This window comes from Eublepharis macularius, chromosome 2, assembly GCF_028583425.1.
Source record: "Eublepharis macularius isolate TG4126 chromosome 2, MPM_Emac_v1.0, whole genome shotgun sequence".
Lineage (NCBI taxonomy): Eukaryota > Metazoa > Chordata > Lepidosauria > Squamata > Eublepharidae > Eublepharis > Eublepharis macularius.
The window spans coordinates 164,882,951-164,900,313 of record NC_072791.1 but is presented as its reverse complement, the minus strand read 5'-3'; the positions used below and the strand labels follow the sequence as shown (position 1 = coordinate 164,900,313).

Here is a 17,363-nt window from a genome sequence, read left to right as displayed (position 1 = left end):
CAAAACAGGGTAGGAATATCCAAGAAATCTGCTGATCATTTTCCAACCTCTCCCTAGAGCAAATATTTATTCTTGGATGATGTTTTGGTGGAGAGTTAGTTGTTATTCCATACTGGCTAAGAGTTTGAGGTGGAAAGTTCACCCTTCCAGTCCTACAGTCATGAACCGTACCCTACAGCAACCTGCTGTTCTCATGCTTAATCCCCTAGCCACCATGTTCTTTTTTTCTTTATTTTATGTATTATTGTAATTGGAAATGTATATCCAGTGTTTCCATGATTAAATGAACACACAGAATATCTTACAACAAAATATGATGGAAGTTAATTCATGATACATTTGCAATGAAAACCAATAAAACTAGTCTTTCCTTGGAATCACTGTTTCTAATAGTAGACTTGAGGGTCCCAGAGCCCTTATAACATCCTGCATTAGCACCTGAAACAGCTTATTATCCTGGAATGGGCAGTGAAATTTGAGGGAATGTGTTCCATGAGATGGGCATTGCAAGCTCCAATTTCCCCCGCCCAGACTTTCCCGTAACACAGGGGGATAGAGAGGTAAAAAGACTTCCTCCTTCCTTTGAACTGCATACACCATGCTATTTATGTATGTATGTATGTATGTATGTATTTATTTATTGTCCGCCTTTCTCGCTGAGACTAAAGGTGGATTACATAGTGTGAGATTAGTACAATCAGTATCAAGGACATTTCAATAAACAATGTCATAGGATTTTACAAAGACAAGGATCCAATACAGAGTTGAAGAACTGCTGAAACAGAACATAATCAGTTCTAGGGCTGACTTTAGATAACATGAAGCACGGGTAGTATATAGGAGTACATATTCAGAGCAATAAATAATATGCAAGGCAACGTAGTGAAGTCTATGGTCGTAACTCATTAGCGAAGCAACTGCTAGGTGAGTAGCTAGTGAGTAGTAGTAGGTGCTAGGTGAGTAGCTTCCTGTTTACCTAGCTCCAAACATTAGTAGTCCTGGCAGCTGAGGCATGGTTTTAGACTGCAGTTGTGAGGACTAGATGAATAGGAACCTATTCATCTATTATGCTTTGGGAATTTCCTAATCACCTTTTGCCCTCATACACACTTTTTTTTACAGGCTCCTAACAGCAAACCATGCTCTATCAATATGGCTGTCAGTAGGGCAGTGAAATGGGACTATCCATAGACAATGTATGGGTTGTGTTAATTTATTAATTAGAAAAAGCACTAAATAAATGTGCAGTGCTTTGGCTCCAGTGGAGGATTTCTACTAATAGAAGGGGATGGATTTTGGTCAAGTTCTCTGTCTTTCCTCTGACTTTCTCCTGTCCCCCAAGAACAACATTTGGGAGACATATTGGGCTGCAGTGTGGGAGTGGAAGAAATGAGGAAAGCATACTTTGCTGATGGGTATCCTTTCATCAGTGGAAATTTTTGTTGGGATCCAAGCCAGTATCTTTAGGAAGAGGCTGGATTGTTTGAAATAAAAAAGATACATTTGCAGAACTGCCAGCATGAATATTTGGAAATGGGGTGCTGCCAACCACTATTTGTAGAAAGACTGTGCTTTCATCCTCATTACCCTTCATAAAAAGTAAGAGTGAAATCTTTTTTAAAGACAGAAGAGAAATATTTCCTTTGTATCCTTCTGGCACTTTATGGAGTACTGGAGGTATTGTGTGAAACTACACACACATACACAAGCCATATGGGTAGCGCTCTAAAGGCACCGTACTGATATTCCATTTCTCAAGGCAAATGATCTGGACCAAGGTAATACTTAGATAAAAATCTTTGATGGAATACAGATATAACAAATAAATATCCGTATAGCCTCAAGGATCTGTGAGAAATCTAGCTGTAGATGTTACACCTTAACAATGAACTACTGCTAAAAGAATTCCCTCCCCTGCTATGGGCTGAAGATGGCACCCATATGGTATTAATATTCTCTCACTATCACTGATGTGCTGCATGTGTTCTGGCCCAGATCTGTCTCTTGGATCTGCAGTCTTTTATTCCAGAGGATGAATAACACTGGTAATTGCATACTTCACAAAATAGTCCTCAGTAGTAGACCAGGATAATACTACAGCTAACTTCAAAGCATGCCAGAATTATTACCACTGAGCGTGTAACTCACAGATTATATTCTGACACTGGAAACTTGTTTGTCTGTGCCACAGAGAACCATTCAAGTGTCAGAGCAAGACCCTAAGAGATTTTTTAACGTTGCTGTATGTGTTGAGTGACTTGCATCTATTGATTTTCTTTCCTTATAAATTCTTGTGCTTCTCTGCTGTTTTTATTTAGATTTTATTTGGATTTTTTCTTAAGGTGATTTGAAGGGTAAAAGAAGACTAGTTATGCTTTTTTTATTTATCGTGATTAATAGAGCCATTTAGAAGTTGTTTGAAATTTAGATTGCACTGTTTATCATTTACAGTTGTGTGGCTTAACGTAATGATTCCATTATTTTAACATATGAGTAGTATCTCAATTCTTACAGGGTTTTTTTGTTAACTTGATATTGCATTACAGAATTCTGAGTTATAAATCAGAGGCATGATATATGCATGAAGCTTAAATAGAAATGAGACCTCTTAAATTGACATATGGGTATATTAGCTCCATTGTAAGCAGCAAGCAAAATAAATGTAATTCACAAGTAATGTGCCATCTGTTATGGTTGGGATACTTTTAAACTGCTTCTCTTTCAGATTTGTGTTTTTTTAATGTAAAAAAGGAGCCCATTGTGCCAGGATTTCAGTACTTGCCAATTTCTTTTCAGTTCATTGGTTAAAAACTATTTTGCCCATAATCACATTTGGTACTTATCGAGGCTGCAGCATTTTCACAAAGCTCTTTTTAAATCTGATATTATGTTCTCTCTCTTTCTACTTAAGTTGACAGAATACAGAAACTACTTAGGTGTGAGATTAAAGTGCAGGAATGGTTATTACCCTTAACCTTATCACTGAAATAGTTACATTGGATTTTAAATTTTATGATTATGGAAAGCTAGAACGACTTTTCTTTTGTGGGTTCTTGAAGTTTCTGACAAATGTTTTCATTAGGCTTTTGTATTTCTTTCTATAAATCAAGTCATCTTTTAGTATTTTCTTACTCACTTGGAAGTTTATCATTCAGCTTGATGATGTTCTAGTATTGAATCTTAGAAAAAGATATGCTACCCTGTAGAAAGTTTGCCAGTAATCATGTTGAGCCCCCCCAGATACCTTTCACCAAAATAATATAGAACAGCATACAGGCTTTTGAGCGCTCCAGAAATCTTTAAAGCAGAAAGCAGGGGGTAGATAGATGGTTCAGGCCCTGAGCTTAAGCCCTGTTGTCTGCATCCAGTGTGTAATGCCCTAGATGCTCTTTGGAGCTGTTTTTCAGCCTTTGGGGTAAAAGAAGAAAAAATGGCAGCTTCCAACTGAAAATAACTGAAAAACCAGTAGCTGATCAAATGTTTTTCTAGCACCAAATGTAACACACAGGTTCCTTAAAAGGCCAAAAGTGAAGAGAAAGCATAGTATCCTTATAACTTAACAAAATGGAGGTTTTATTTAGATGATGGAAGCCAGGTTGGGTAATGTTGTCTAGTAGCGGGGGCAAGAAACTCCAAAAGCACAGGCATCTTCCTCCAGCTCAAAAATCTCTCTTTCAGCACAGTCTTATGCTTATCTACTCTGAAGTAAGTTCAGTTATGTTCATTGGGGCTTACTCCCTAGTAAATGTGCATATGGTAGTTTCCTTTAATAGCTAACTTCAGTATTTCCAAAACAGACAGAGGCAGCTAGCTGAATTGGTCTGAAGAAAAATCTAAAAACTAAAATAACACAATTTAAATAAAACAAATCAAAGTGCAACTGTATAAATCTCTAGAGCCTATCAATATATCTAATTCTCAACATGGGCACGTTTTTGGATACTTAAATCCAGAGATCTGAGCCTTGAACAGACAGACAGTTCTTTCTACAAACCTGAAAACACCCCAAGTTTCCAGAAAAATCTGGAATCTATTTTTTTAATGGGGGTGAGGTGTTAAAAGTAACATCTTTAAGATGCAAATCATCTCAGTGAAAACAACAGTATTGTCAGCCTTCAAACCTTCTGTCAGTAAAAGGCAGGGGGAGTTGGCAGGGCCATTTCCATGGCTGGGGCCAGGCACATCAGCAACCACCAGGTGACTTGATACCACATGATTTTCATGACTCATTCAGGACTAGTTGCCTGGTACTGTTCAACTACTATATACACACAAACTAGGAAAAAACCAATTACAAAATGTGTGGATTTTATAAGCATACAAAGTGCCAAGTCAATAATTTAAGTATACACACAATCTAATCACTCAATGCATAATAATGTCATATCCAACAGGTAAAGTCAAAGGTCCATCTGATGAAAATCCAACTGGTGGAGAGTCATACAAGAGTCAATAATACTTGATCATTTCTTTCATAAACAAAATTTTCCTTCAGTTCATTAGCAAATTCCTATGTATTGACCATCATGCAGTCTAGAAGGAAAGTGCTGGACGTTCCTTCAAACAGACAGCCTACGGGTTTTTGCTAGCAGATTTCCAATTCCCGTTTCATACTCTCACTTCCTCTCAGGCAAAGTTTTTAAAGATGGTCACCAATCAAGTTCACACACATTCCACAGTTGGAAAAATGACAGAGTCGTACCAAATTGGGAATCCTTCTAGACTGTATGATGGTCAATACATAGGAATTTGCTAATGAACTGAAGGAAAATTTTGTTTATGAAAGAAATGATCAAGTATTATTGACTCTTGTATGACTCTCCACCAGTTGGATTTTCATCGGATTTTCATCGGCTGGACCTTTGACTTTACCTGTTGGATATGACATTATTATGCATTGATTGATTAGATTGTGTGTATACTTAAATTATTGACTTTGGCACTTTGCACTTTGCATGCTTATAAAATCCACACATTTTGTAATTGTTTTTCCCCTGGTTGTGTGTATATAGTAGTCCTGCTAGTCCAGGGAACCCCCTTTGTTGTGGTTGGTACTATTCAACAGCAGCTCCCCCCCACCCCCAGCCAGTATAGTGTAGTGGTTTGAGTTTCAGACTGGGTGACCGTGGGCCAGTCACATTTTTCAGCCTAACTTACTTCACAGGGTTGTTGTGAGGATAAAATGGAGGGAAGGGGGAATGTGAAAGCTGCTTTGGGTTCCCATTGTGGAGAAAGGTAGGGTATAGATGAAATAAATAAATAATATATTTGAAGATGAGGGGGAGATAAACTGTAGGTTGATTGGTTTGTTGGTCAGAAAGAAAGAAGGAAGCAAGAAAAGGATATGTGGATTGCCAGGAGAAGTGAGAGAAGAAATAGTGTGAGGAGGGAGTTACAGGTGAAAGTGAGTTGCCCCCCCCCCCCCGCAAGTCTTTGCAAGTTCCTCACCATGCAACTAGGTCCAGCCTGGCCAGTGCCAGAAATCTTGGTTCAGCCCGGCAGCTGGCATCATGCAACTGGGCCAGACTTGTCCTGGGTAGAGCTTGCCAGGGGAAAGGAAGGAGGGAAAGCTGAAGACAGGGGAGCAGATTGAGTGATGGATGGGAAGGAGAGAGGGAAGCAGGAAAAGGGGAGAGGCTATTGGGGCTTTCAGGAAAAGGAAATGGGAAATGAAGTGGGGGGAGAGAAAATGAGATGCCCTCTCACAAGTCCTTGGAGTTCTCCTGCTTGTCAAAACTTAATATTATTAACTGTTGTAAGGAAATAGCTCCGAAAGATGCTTTGCTTAAGAGATAGGAACTATAGAACATACTACTGTATACTGTCTGTTGCTGTAAGTATGCTTCTGCATACATCTTTTAACATGTCATGTTTTAATTATTTATACTTCGTTTCAGCATTGTTTCAGCTTTACATCAGATTTCAGCATGTTTTCAGATTTCTGTGATCCAAGCCCTATTGCATTGTTTATTCAATGTCCCAGCCATACATTATATTGATTTGAACTGCCTTGAGTCTTGGTGAGAAAGGTGGACTGTAACTAAAATAAATAAAGAAGAATTTGTAGATGAGTTAAGCAAATTAGGAAAAGCCTTTCTATACAGCAGATGTGGGCAACTTCTTTATGTTTGGGACTCCCTCTATTTTGCCACACAATCCAAGCCTCCAAACACACTATATTCAAAATTACACAGGAGTCAAGTAGCACCTTAAAGACTAATATAATCGATTTCAGATAATTGTCTTGAACTTGTTAATGAACTCTAAGGCAGCACTTTTGGATCCTGCCTGTAAAGTTCCTTCAAAGACATATCTGTTCAAGTTTACTTGATATTCTACCCAAGATACAGATAAGAAGCCTTAATATCATGACCTGAAACAGGTTTTTCCCATCTACCACCTTTTTTCTGTTTTTCAACATACAGCCTGATGAAGAGTTCTGGAGAACTCAAAAGCTTGCACACTTTTTTGTGCTATTTTGGTTGGTCCTAATGAAGTAGCTTTTGTTTTCCGAATTTTTCTTTGGGTCATATTATGCAAACTCTCTGTAAGGTAGCACAAGAAACATCCCATATCTCCTCAAGTCGTTGGGAATCTAGCTCATCCCAAATTGATACAACGCTAAGGACATATAGCTGCATTTATAAATATTAACATTGTTAATGTTGCTTCTCCCCTTTTTCCTCATCAACATCACAGCTGAAGTTTAACAATTTACATTGTTGGATTCTCAATCAACGTCCTGTCTCTACTACTACTACTACTACCACCACCACTACCACCACCACCACTAGGCACTGATCCATGTGTTAAAATTCTTCCCCATGATATTTAAATCTAAGATGTACCCACTGACCAAAATCATTCTGGATGTGCAATAGAGGAAGCACACATCATCCTTTCCCCAGTACAGGCCTGTGAAAGAAACTCCATTTTTTCATAGGAGATGCTGGGTGTGATTGTATTCTGAGAGAATAAGGTCCATACATTTTGGTAGGCGTACCCTTTTTTATTCTTTTTGAAATTATTTACCACTGGCTTGACTATCCTGTTGAATAAATTGGTAATTGATTACCTGTCCTTTAGGACAAATTGTGGGCATTGTTTTAGGCGATTTGGCATTGAACCAACCATCCATTAGATTAATTGTATTAGCTAGGATAGCACAGAACGAAATGAAAAGTGCCCAGGTACGCAAGAACTAATAGATATGTAAATTAAGCACATAAAGTCAACCTAAACATATCAGAAGTGCTTCTATAAATCTGAGGCACAGCAAAAGCTGACAGTTCAAACAGTTTCCATTCAAATAGGCACCAGGTTGGTTCCAATAACTTAGAATTATGGCTTCCTCCAATGTAAAAAAGATTTATGCATTAAATATTATGCATTTTGCAGATATGATTAGACATTCCTTGGAAAAATTAAGATATGTCCCCTCTTCTGGTTAGCCTACTAAATACAAATGCCCCCCAGTAACTACAGTGAGTGGCTATTTAAATATTTGAATGTTTCTCCAAATTCATGTGAGCAAATGGAAAAGTTCGGTTCTGCTTTTAGACTTTTATAACATGATTATAGGAAATGAGACTGTATATCAGCATATTGTTAATTGATGGATTCAAATATTAAACCATCCTCTGCAAGAAATATTAGATTATCTAATTTATTATATGCTTCTAGAATCAAGTAGCAACCAATGTCCTGTGTTGTCCTCTAATAAAATAGTCCATTTTTATATGGAAGGCAATGAAAATAAAATTCAAGTTGTAAATTGCAGTAGTGGATATATAACCCCATGAGGCTGCTGCCCTAGGAACAGAAGAATATTGTCTGTCTGGATTTCTGATAAGAAGCAAGGACGTGGTAAAAATTCTTCTCGCCATGGGATGCCACAGATGCTTGGGTGAAATTTACTGTAGATTAGTCACTGATTAAAATGATAGGAAGTCGAGTATTAGGATATAAAAGGCTAACACTCACAATGGGGGAAATAAAATGGAGGGGAGTTCATCAAGAACTTTTCTTTGGGCAAGAGCTGTTTAAATGAAGCATATCTAAGATACAGGGAGGGAGATTATGGAGGATAACACATTTAATTAAGTCGTTTTAAATCCAATGTTCAAAGCAGAGAACAATTAAAATGTAATAACAACATTATAAAAAGCTAAGAGAGCAGTAGTTGATCAGTCAACAGTAGTGCAGCCCTAAACAGAGTTCTGACCTTCTAAGTCCTTTAGTCTATGGATTTAGAAAGATGTAACTGCATAGGATTGCCCTGTGAGTGCTGCCCCTGCCCAACAGCATGATCTGATGTTATGATCAGTTAAAGACATACCTAACTAACTCGGCCTTGCACAGCATGTGGAAATGCAACATAGTAGATGCCCCCCAACATCATCAGGGAGTCCATTCTGCAACGGAAGTGTCCCTGCCAAAAAGCCCATGCATGAACCAAAGCTTAGTTGATAAGCCTGCAGAAATGGATAAGAACAAATTCTGGTTGAATAAATGTAATTGCCAACTGGGTACATATTGAGGGAAGTGGTCCTGCAAGTATATAGGTCCTAGGCTATGAAGGACTGCATAGGTCCTTCATCGCCTAGGACCCAGTGCTTTGGATGGGACCCAGAAACTAACATGGAGCCAATGTGATGATCTTAAAAGAGGTTTAATATGGATGTAGCTGCTAGCTTCATTTAACCAACAAGTTGCCACATTGTGAACCAACTGAAATTTTCAGATTGGCTTTCAGGGAAAGTTCTATATAGTGCACATTAGAATAGTCTAACTTCAAGGTCAGTATGGTAAGACTAGCTGAGTCTTAAAAAGGGAGCCACTTTTCACGCGAGATTAAGCTGGGGAAAAATGTACTCTTTACCACCATCCTCACCTGTTTTTTCTAACAAGAAGCCAGTTTTATCAAGTAGTTAAATGCCCATTGTGGAAAGTTGGTAAATGGCCAACCCAGTATCGGATCTCAAAAAGTATATGGCTCTTAGCTGAGAAAGAATTTCAAAGCTGTTTCCTTTATGGGTAGTTACCTACCTTAATTTTGAAGTTTCTGTTTACCTCATTGATCAAAGATTTTTGTGTCTGCTACTCAGAAAGGATGAGAAGAAACAGAGAAGGAGAGAGAATCGGAGAGGTTGGCTGTGGCCTGGTTAATAGGATACTCATGATGTGGTAGTTTTACCTGAAGTTTCTTTCCAACAGGACGTGAGGTGGTCTGACTTTGGATTTCCTGGAAGAGACGGAAGGGAGAGCACTCTGTGGGTTGGCTCATTGGGAGCAAACACTCCTTGTCATTTGGATTCCTATGGATGCAACTTAGTGTTGCAACTGCAAGGAAGGTAATTTGCAGTTACCATCTCTACAACCAAACTTGACTGATTTCCTGAGAGTTGTTTTTTTTTAAAAAATTGACCACGATGCTTTAATTTTTATCAGCTTTTTAGAGATCTAGGGGATCTGGATTCTTTATTAAGAAACAGAAATGTTTTCAAATGAGAGTGGGTAGAGAGAGAAGCAGTCCACAATGGGTTTAGAAGGTTGTAACTCTGCTTAGGATTGCTCTGTTGAGTTCCTCCAGTGCGGTTGTTCATGTTAGCCCTGTTTGCAAATTTCAGTGAACACACCTATGATCTGTGTAGTTTCAGGTGGGTGACCATGTTGATCTGCAGTAGAAGAGCAAGATGTGAGTCCAGTTGCACTACGGGAAGCTGCTGAACTGGAATTCATATGTAAATTTGACTCTGTCAAGCTGGGACTGAATAGGGACTATGAATGGTTATCTCATTATCAAAAGTAACTGATTTCCTTTACAGAAATAAACTGATCTCCATATTGTCAGCTTGTGGCTAGATAAGGCTCTTCCTACAGGTTCCCTTTCAAAAGCAAACAAGAGTCCATTGATTGAATAAGGAAACTTTACTGCAGAAAAGGTCCATTATAGTCCACTGTCCTGAATAGGAGACTCAGGATGGTACACAGTCATTGTTACCAATGAAGGGCAAAGCATGAGGTACAGAGTAACAGTTCCCATCTGCATCAGCCTCCCCCCACAGTTCTCAAAACAACATCTTTCAGTCTTGGGAAGCTGCTCTCCTTCAAGGCCAATGCCTGGTGGAACGGTGTTAGACAAAACAGTCTCCTCCGGTGGGAAAGCTGCCTGGGAACTGGTGCACCTGCGGGGAAAGCACTTAGACACTAGAAACATTAGAAAATGGAGTCAGTACAGTTTAAATACACACTGGACCTGACATTCTGCCCCCCTTAAAATAGATCCCCCCCTGGCTTATATGGGTAACGAGTATGAAAAGCTTTGGTTAATCTAGGAGCATGAACATGTACAGAGTTCACCCACTCATCGTATCCAGAATCAAAGTCCTTCCACCTAATGAGGTAAAAAAGCTGATTCCGTTTGATCTTAGAGTCCAAAATTTGTTGCACTTCGTAGTGTATTTGGTCGTCTATCAAAGTTGGAATGGGTGGAGCTTTGATGTGCCACTTGTCGTCGGTGGGAGCTCTTTTAAGGAGACTGACATGAAATGTATCATGAACATGGCGCAAGTTCTTGGGTAAATTTATAGCAACAGTCACTTTATTAATTACTTTGCGCACAGGGAAAGGCCCAAGGAACTTTAATGCTAGTTTGCGGCTTGTCTGAGCTAATTTCAGGTTCTTGGTGGAAATATAAACATGATCTCCAGGTTGTAAATCCCATTCGGCCACACGATGGCGATCTGCGTACTTTTTGTAATCCAGTTTGGCTTTCTCGAGGTGTTTTTTAATAAGAGTCCATTGTTGCTTGGCCTCCCCCCACCAGGAAGATACATTGGGCGAATTAGAGGAATGGAGGGGGGGAGTGTCCAACGGGAAGGGATTGAAGTGAGTTCCATATACAATTTTGAAAGGGGCCTCCCCAGTGGAAGCATGCACACTGTTGTTGTATGAGAACTCGGCTAAAGGAAGAAGGTCCACCCAATTATCTTGTTGGAAATTAATGTAGCAACGAAGGAACTGTTCTAAAATCTGATTAGTTTTTTCGGATTGTCCGTCGGTTTGTGGGTGGTGGCTTGAACTGATTCCTTGCTCAATATTCAACATTCGCAAAAGCTCCCGCCAGAAGTTGGCAACGAACTGTCCGCCGCGATCCGAAATCACCTTGGACGGAAAAGAATGTAATTTTACGATGTGTTTTAAGAATAAATCCGCTAGTTTTCGAGCGGTGGGTATAGCAGTATATGGAATAAAATGAGCTTGTTTGGAGAACAGATCTACCACGACTAAAATGCAATTATGTCCTTTCGAAAGGGGTAAATCAGTGATAAAGTCCATAGATATTATTTCCCACGGTCTGTCAGGCGTCTCCAATGGTTGTAGGAGGCCTGGAGGTTTCCCTTTCCGGGTTTTGGCGCTGAGGCAAATGGGGCAGGAGCTAACGTATTGGGAAATGTCTTTGCGCATGCCCGGCCACCAGAATTGCCGTTGTATTAGGTGCAACGTTTTCAGATACCCAAAATGACCAGCAGTGGGGGCATCGTGACATCGTTGTAATACCTCCCGTCGGAGGCTGTCTGGGACATAAAATTTGCTTCCAGCTAGCCAGTCCCCCTGTGGAGATTGAGCCAGTTTGCTTTTAGGCGCTTTACCCCCCTCCTTTTCCACCTCAGCTTTAAGTTTCGATTTCCACTCCTGGTTATGCGGGAGGGGCTGTCTTGCGCGGCTGCGGGTAGTTACCACGCCTCCCAATTGCGTAGGGGAGAAGACCGTGTCTACAGTCTCCTCCCGTTTGCTCTTGTGTTGGGGCATGCGCGATAGGGCGTCTGCAAGAAAGTTAGTTTTGCCCGGGAGGTAATTTAAAGTGAAGTTGAATTTGGAAAAGAATTCTGCCCATCGCAATTGTTTGGCGTTCAGTCTGCGAGGGCTGCGAAGGGCCTCCAGATTTTTATGATCTGTCCAGACCTCGAAGGGATATCGCGCCCCCTCCAGCCAATGTCTCCAGTTAGTGAGGGCCGCTTTCACTGCAAAAGCTTCCTTCTCCCACACATTCCAATTCCTTTCTGCTTCTGAAAATTTCCTTGACAGGAATGCACAAGGCCGTAGTTTCCCATCCTCCCCCTTCTGCAATAATACCCCTCCTATCGCCGCATCGCTGGCGTCGACTTGCACTACGAAAGGGTAATTTTCGTTGGGGTGGCAGAGGATGGGTTCCGTTACAAATTGTTCTTTTAGGCATTCGAAAGCAGTTTGGCAATCGGATGTCCATTGTATTTTGGAGGAGGGTTTTTTAGCCTGGTCCCCTTTATTTTTTGTCCTTAACAATTCGGTTAAGGGGAGCGTGATTTGAGCAAAGTTCGCTATAAAGTCTCTATAGAAGTTGGCAAAGCCCAGGAAGGACTGCACTTCTTTGCGGGTGGTGGGAGTTTGCCATTCTTGGATCGCTTGTATTTTGGCTGGATCCATTTTTAACCCCTCTTGGGAGATACAGTACCCAAGGTAAGTGAGTTCAGTTTTGTGGAATTCACATTTGGACAGCTTAATGGGAAGTTTATTGTTCATCAAAGTGGACAGGACTTTTTGCACCATTTGAACGTGTTCCTCCTCCGAGTCTGAATAAATTAATACATCATCAAGGTACACCACTACACCTTTATAGAGGAATTCGTGTAGAACTTCATTTATCATGGACATGAATACAGACGGGGCTCCCGCCAATCCAAAGGGCATAACTAAATATTCATACTGTCCGAGGGGTGTATTAAATGCGGTTTTCCACTCATCCCCAGCCCTGATACGGACGTGGAAGTAAGCATCTTTTAAGTCCAATTTTGTAAAGATCTTACCTTGGGCCACGACGTTGAGAAGATCTCGGATGAGTGGGATGGGATAGGCGTTGTTGGTAGACACAGCATTAAGTCCTCTAAAGTCCGTGCACAGTCGAAGTCCCCCATCTTTTTTCTTCACGAAGAGTACCGGAGCGGCATGGGGGCTATTGGCTGGGCGGATGAACCCTCTTTGAAGATTGGTGTCGATGAATTTTCGGAGCTCCTCTCGTTCATGGAGACTCATGGGATAGAGTCGTCCTTTGGGCAATGAGGCTCCAGGTACAATTTCCACCGCACAGTCAGTTCGTCGGTGCGGGGGTAGAGTATCAGCTTCTTCTTCGGAGAAGGCATTCAGAAAGGGCCAGTACGGTTCGGGAATTTGGTTTATTTCTTCTTGGGTGAGAAGAGCCTTTTCGGTGTGAGTTGGATCACTGCCCCAGTTTTGGTTCCAGCGATGGTTTTTACAGTTGGAGTGACTGAAGGTGATGCACCCTTCTGCCCAATTTATGTAGGGATTGTGATCACATAGCCACTTGCTGCCTAAAATTAACGGGTATTTGGCAGTGGAGCTGATGACAAAAGACCTTTTCTCCCAGTGTTGGCCCATGCCGGTGATTATTGGGATGGTTTCAGTGGTAACAGGGTTCATATTGGTGCCATCCATTTGTTCAAAAATCACTGGATTTTGCAATTCACGAGTTGGTAGAACTAGTCCGTTGACTAGGGCCGGGGCGATAATGTCTCTCGAGCAACCCGAGTCGATAAGGGCTTGCACTCGGATGTGCATCTTCCTCTCCGGGTTAAGTAAAGTCACTGGCATGAATAAGATGGACCCAGGTGGCCGGTTCCGTGCAGGGACAGGCTTGGGGCGGATCTGTCGTTTGGGCCCTTTTACGACAGATCCATCTCGTTTCCCGACTGGGGGCTTTCTGGATTTACCTCTGCGTTTGGGGAAGCGGGGTCGTATTCCATAACTTCTTCCGCTTCCAGTCCTCTTTCTGAGGCGGGCCTTTGGGAAGCGCCGCGGCCTCTGTTCGCGCGTGGCGCGGGAATCGGGCGTTGGAGAGTAGGAAATGGAGCAAGGGTTGGACGCCGTAGTTGAAGCGGAGGTCTTTGCACAGGCCGGTAGGGGCATTGTGCTGCAAAGTGACCGGCTTGTCCGCATTGCAAACACAGCCCTTGTTGCCATCTAGCATCTCTCGCTCCACGAGTGGCATACCCAGCTCCCCGTCCTCCCTTCTGTAAAGTCAAGGGTCTTCTTTGTCCCGTTTGTTGTTGTTGTTCAACCAAACGGACTTCCAAAATGCGATTTTCAACTTCGCATGCAAGTTGGATCCAACCTAACAACGTAGGGGGATTGTCCTGCATAAGGGCTCTGTCCAGAAGTCTCGGGTTTAGCCCTTGCTTGAACAGGATGATTTTGGTGGACTCCTCACACCTAGGGCATTTGGCAGCCAATTGTCGGAATTTCGTGATATAGTCTCTCGCCGACATGCTGCCTTGTTTAATGGTTTGCAATTCTGTTCGGGCCCTGGTTTCCTCTAAGGGGTCTTCATATTGCGCTCGAATAGCATCCACCAACCCCTGGAGAGTATTGAGTTCCGGGGCCCCGATATTGTATAGTCCTACATACCAGTCCGCTGCTTTGCCTTGTAAGCGGGAGCCGAGATGTTCAATTTGACTGGCCTCGCTGCCGAAGAGGTGTCCCCACCGGTTGAAGAATTGCACGACTTGCACTAGGAAAAATCCCAGTTTGGAGGGATCCCCATCAAAAGTAGCTTCCAGTTTCACCCAGCCCATCGGGAGGTCTTGCCTCGGAGCCGGTGCTGGGTAGAAGTCCGTCGGAAGCATCAATGGCACTTGAGGTACGGGGGGACCCGGTTGTGGTAGCGGCGCTGGTTGCGCTGGCGGCGGCATCACCGGCTGAGCTGGGGGTGGTGGCCTCGGCTGGGCTGGCGGTGGCGCCCTCGGCTGGGCTGGCGGTGGTGCCCTCGGCTGGGCCGGTGGCTGTAGCCGTGGTCGGGCAGGCGGCTGCAACCTTGGTCGGGCTGGTGGTGGCAATACCGGAGGTGCTGGCAGTAGCGGTTGAGGTGGAGGTGGCCGGTGCGGGTGAGTGATGACCGGCCGCTGAGGGGCGGGTTGGTGGGGTCGTAGTGGTGTAGGCCCCACCGGTTGGTTCGGAGGTGGTAATACGGGCTGATCAAGTGGCAAACGTATCGGTTGCTGCAAAGGGGTTAGTTGCGGTCGAAGCGGAAGGGGCCGCAGCGGCGAAGGCCTGATGGGTGGTGGGCCACGCGGGCTTGCCCCTCCCGGCGTCGTGACTCTGGGAAGCAGAGGCTGGTCTTGTGGCGCCGGTAGACCGTCCCTCGGGGTTTGCTGAATGGGACCCACTTCTAGCGGTTGTTGCGGTAATTCCTCCCCAGGAGGGGCCGGAGGCTCTTCCGTCTGATCCGGCCGAACTGTTATTGGAGAAGCGGGAGGGGGTATCACCGTCGTCTCGGTTGGACGGGTTGGCCCTTCTTCCCCTTCTCTAGGCTCCTCAGCTGGAGTCTCCTCGGGAGGTGGATCCCCGTCCGATTTAGGGGGTTCCGTTGGAGTCTCTCCAGGCACCTCAGCTGGAGTATCCCCGCTAGGCGGAATTTCGTCTGTTCTAGGGAGTTCCGCGGGCGATTCTCCCGGTTCTCCAGGGTAGGATTTCTCCTCTCCCGAAGGCAGCGGCTGCTGCGGGGCGTCCTCCACTGGATAGGACATAACACTTTGGAGGGTGGCGATTTGTACAGCCATTTCTTCAGGTGAGATTCTCTCTCCTGCCCCCATCGCTGAGATTAGGTGAATGGCATGAGCCAAACTTTCCTCCATATCGATCAGCCTAGCTTCCAACTGTTGCATTCGGCTAGGACCCGGTTGCCCCATCACGGAACCTCCCTCGGTTGTACTCACCGGGGAAAACGGCCCCCAAGGCGGAGGATCTCCTTGATCGACTCGCGATCTCGCTGCTAGAATTCCTTTGGCTAGACCCGTCACTGCCGAGATGCCGGAATCTACAGCATGGGTGCGACTTTGCATTTGCACCCAACTTTGTTCAGGAACTTCCGTTGGCTCTTTCCATGGGGCAAGTTCCGAATAATCCCAACTCAGGGCGCCGCGGCGGGATGTGTTCCCGTCCGTCTGTTCGGCCGTCCTGTTCCAAAACAGCCACGGTTGGCTGCTATCCAGCTCAGGGACCGTCTCTAGGCTTCGGCGTCCGTCCATCGAAACTCTTGGATGTAGCCCTCCGGCCCGGCGCTCTCGCGTTTCTCGGGGTCTGGCTCCCCACTCCGACGGGGTGGGTAGCGAGATCAAGGGGAGAGCGGCAGCCGTCGGCCTTGTCCCCTCACTGCCGAGGTCGATGAGAGGCGGTGTAGAAGTCGAAGCTCCGGCCCCGGCTGGCACCTGAGATTCTTGGGGTTGCGCTGTTTGACTGTCGGGGGACGCATACGGATCAAACAAAGGATCCCTGTCCGGGACTACCTTGGATTCCGCTGGGCCCGACTCAGGCATGATTGGTAACAAAATGTCAGCTTGTGGCTAGATAAGGCTCTTCCTACAGGTTCCCTTTCAAAAGCAAACAAGAGTCCATTGATTGAATAAGGAAACTTTACTGCAGAAAAGGTCCATTATAGTCCACTGTCCTGAATAGGAGACTCAGGATGGTACACAGTCATTGTTACCAATGAAGGGCAAAGCATGAGGTACAGAGTAACAGTTCCCATCTGCATCAGCCTCCCCCCACAGTTCTCAAAACAACATCTTTCAGTCTTGGGAAGCTGCTCTCCTTCAAGGCCAATGCCTGGTGGAACGGTGTTAGACAAAACAGTCTCCTCCGGTGGGAAAGCTGCCTGGGAACTGGTGCACCTGCGGGGAAAGCACTTAGACACTAGAAACATTAGAAAATGGAGTCAGTACAGTTTAAATACACACTGGACCTGACACATATCAGAAGGAGCTGTTTGCATCTACTCCGCCCTCCCCTCTCCTCCTCTATATTTGACCAGTTTCTTCTTGCCCTGCATGCATCTGACGAAGAGAACTGTGATTCTCGAAAGCTTATGCTACAATAAAGTTGGTTAGTCTTAAAGGTGCTACTGGACTCTTTTTGATTTCAGTTGCACCATAGAGACCAGCTGCCCTGGTAATCTAGTTGGTCTCTCAGATGTAACAGTACTTGGATCTGTGTATAGTGTACACTTGATTTTTTAAAATGTGCATTAGGTAATTCTCATGTTACACACATAGATATGCAGAATGGACACGCATTCACTATAGGGCTATTGTAAGCAATGATCATGAATACAAGGCATTAGTATACCTGCATCTGTAGAGACCATGTAGTATGATTCAGCCTCTCTTAAAAGTGGGAACTGTAACCATGCAGAAAGATTGCAAAATAGCCACAACATGAACATTAGGCTCTTCTACCTTTTTACAGTTTGTGCAAATCTACCTTTTCGTTGCAGCTATTCCCACTGTTACAAGGAGTTTGCCTTTTCTTTC

The 17,363-nt window shown here is 43.8% G+C and overlaps 1 protein-coding gene across 2 annotated transcripts in view; it reads left to right on the top strand.

The window, feature by feature from the left end:
* Positions 1–17,363, top strand: part of HSPBAP1 (HSPB1 associated protein 1) — a 66,805-nt gene that overhangs the window by 28,219 nt on the left and 21,223 nt on the right. For both annotated transcript variants that reach the window (XM_054972398.1, XM_054972397.1), the window contains exon 4: positions 9,217–9,353. In XM_054972398.1, coding sequence (XP_054828373.1) covers positions 9,217–9,353 — 137 coding nt within the window. The remainder of the gene's footprint in view (positions 1–9,216; positions 9,354–17,363) is intronic.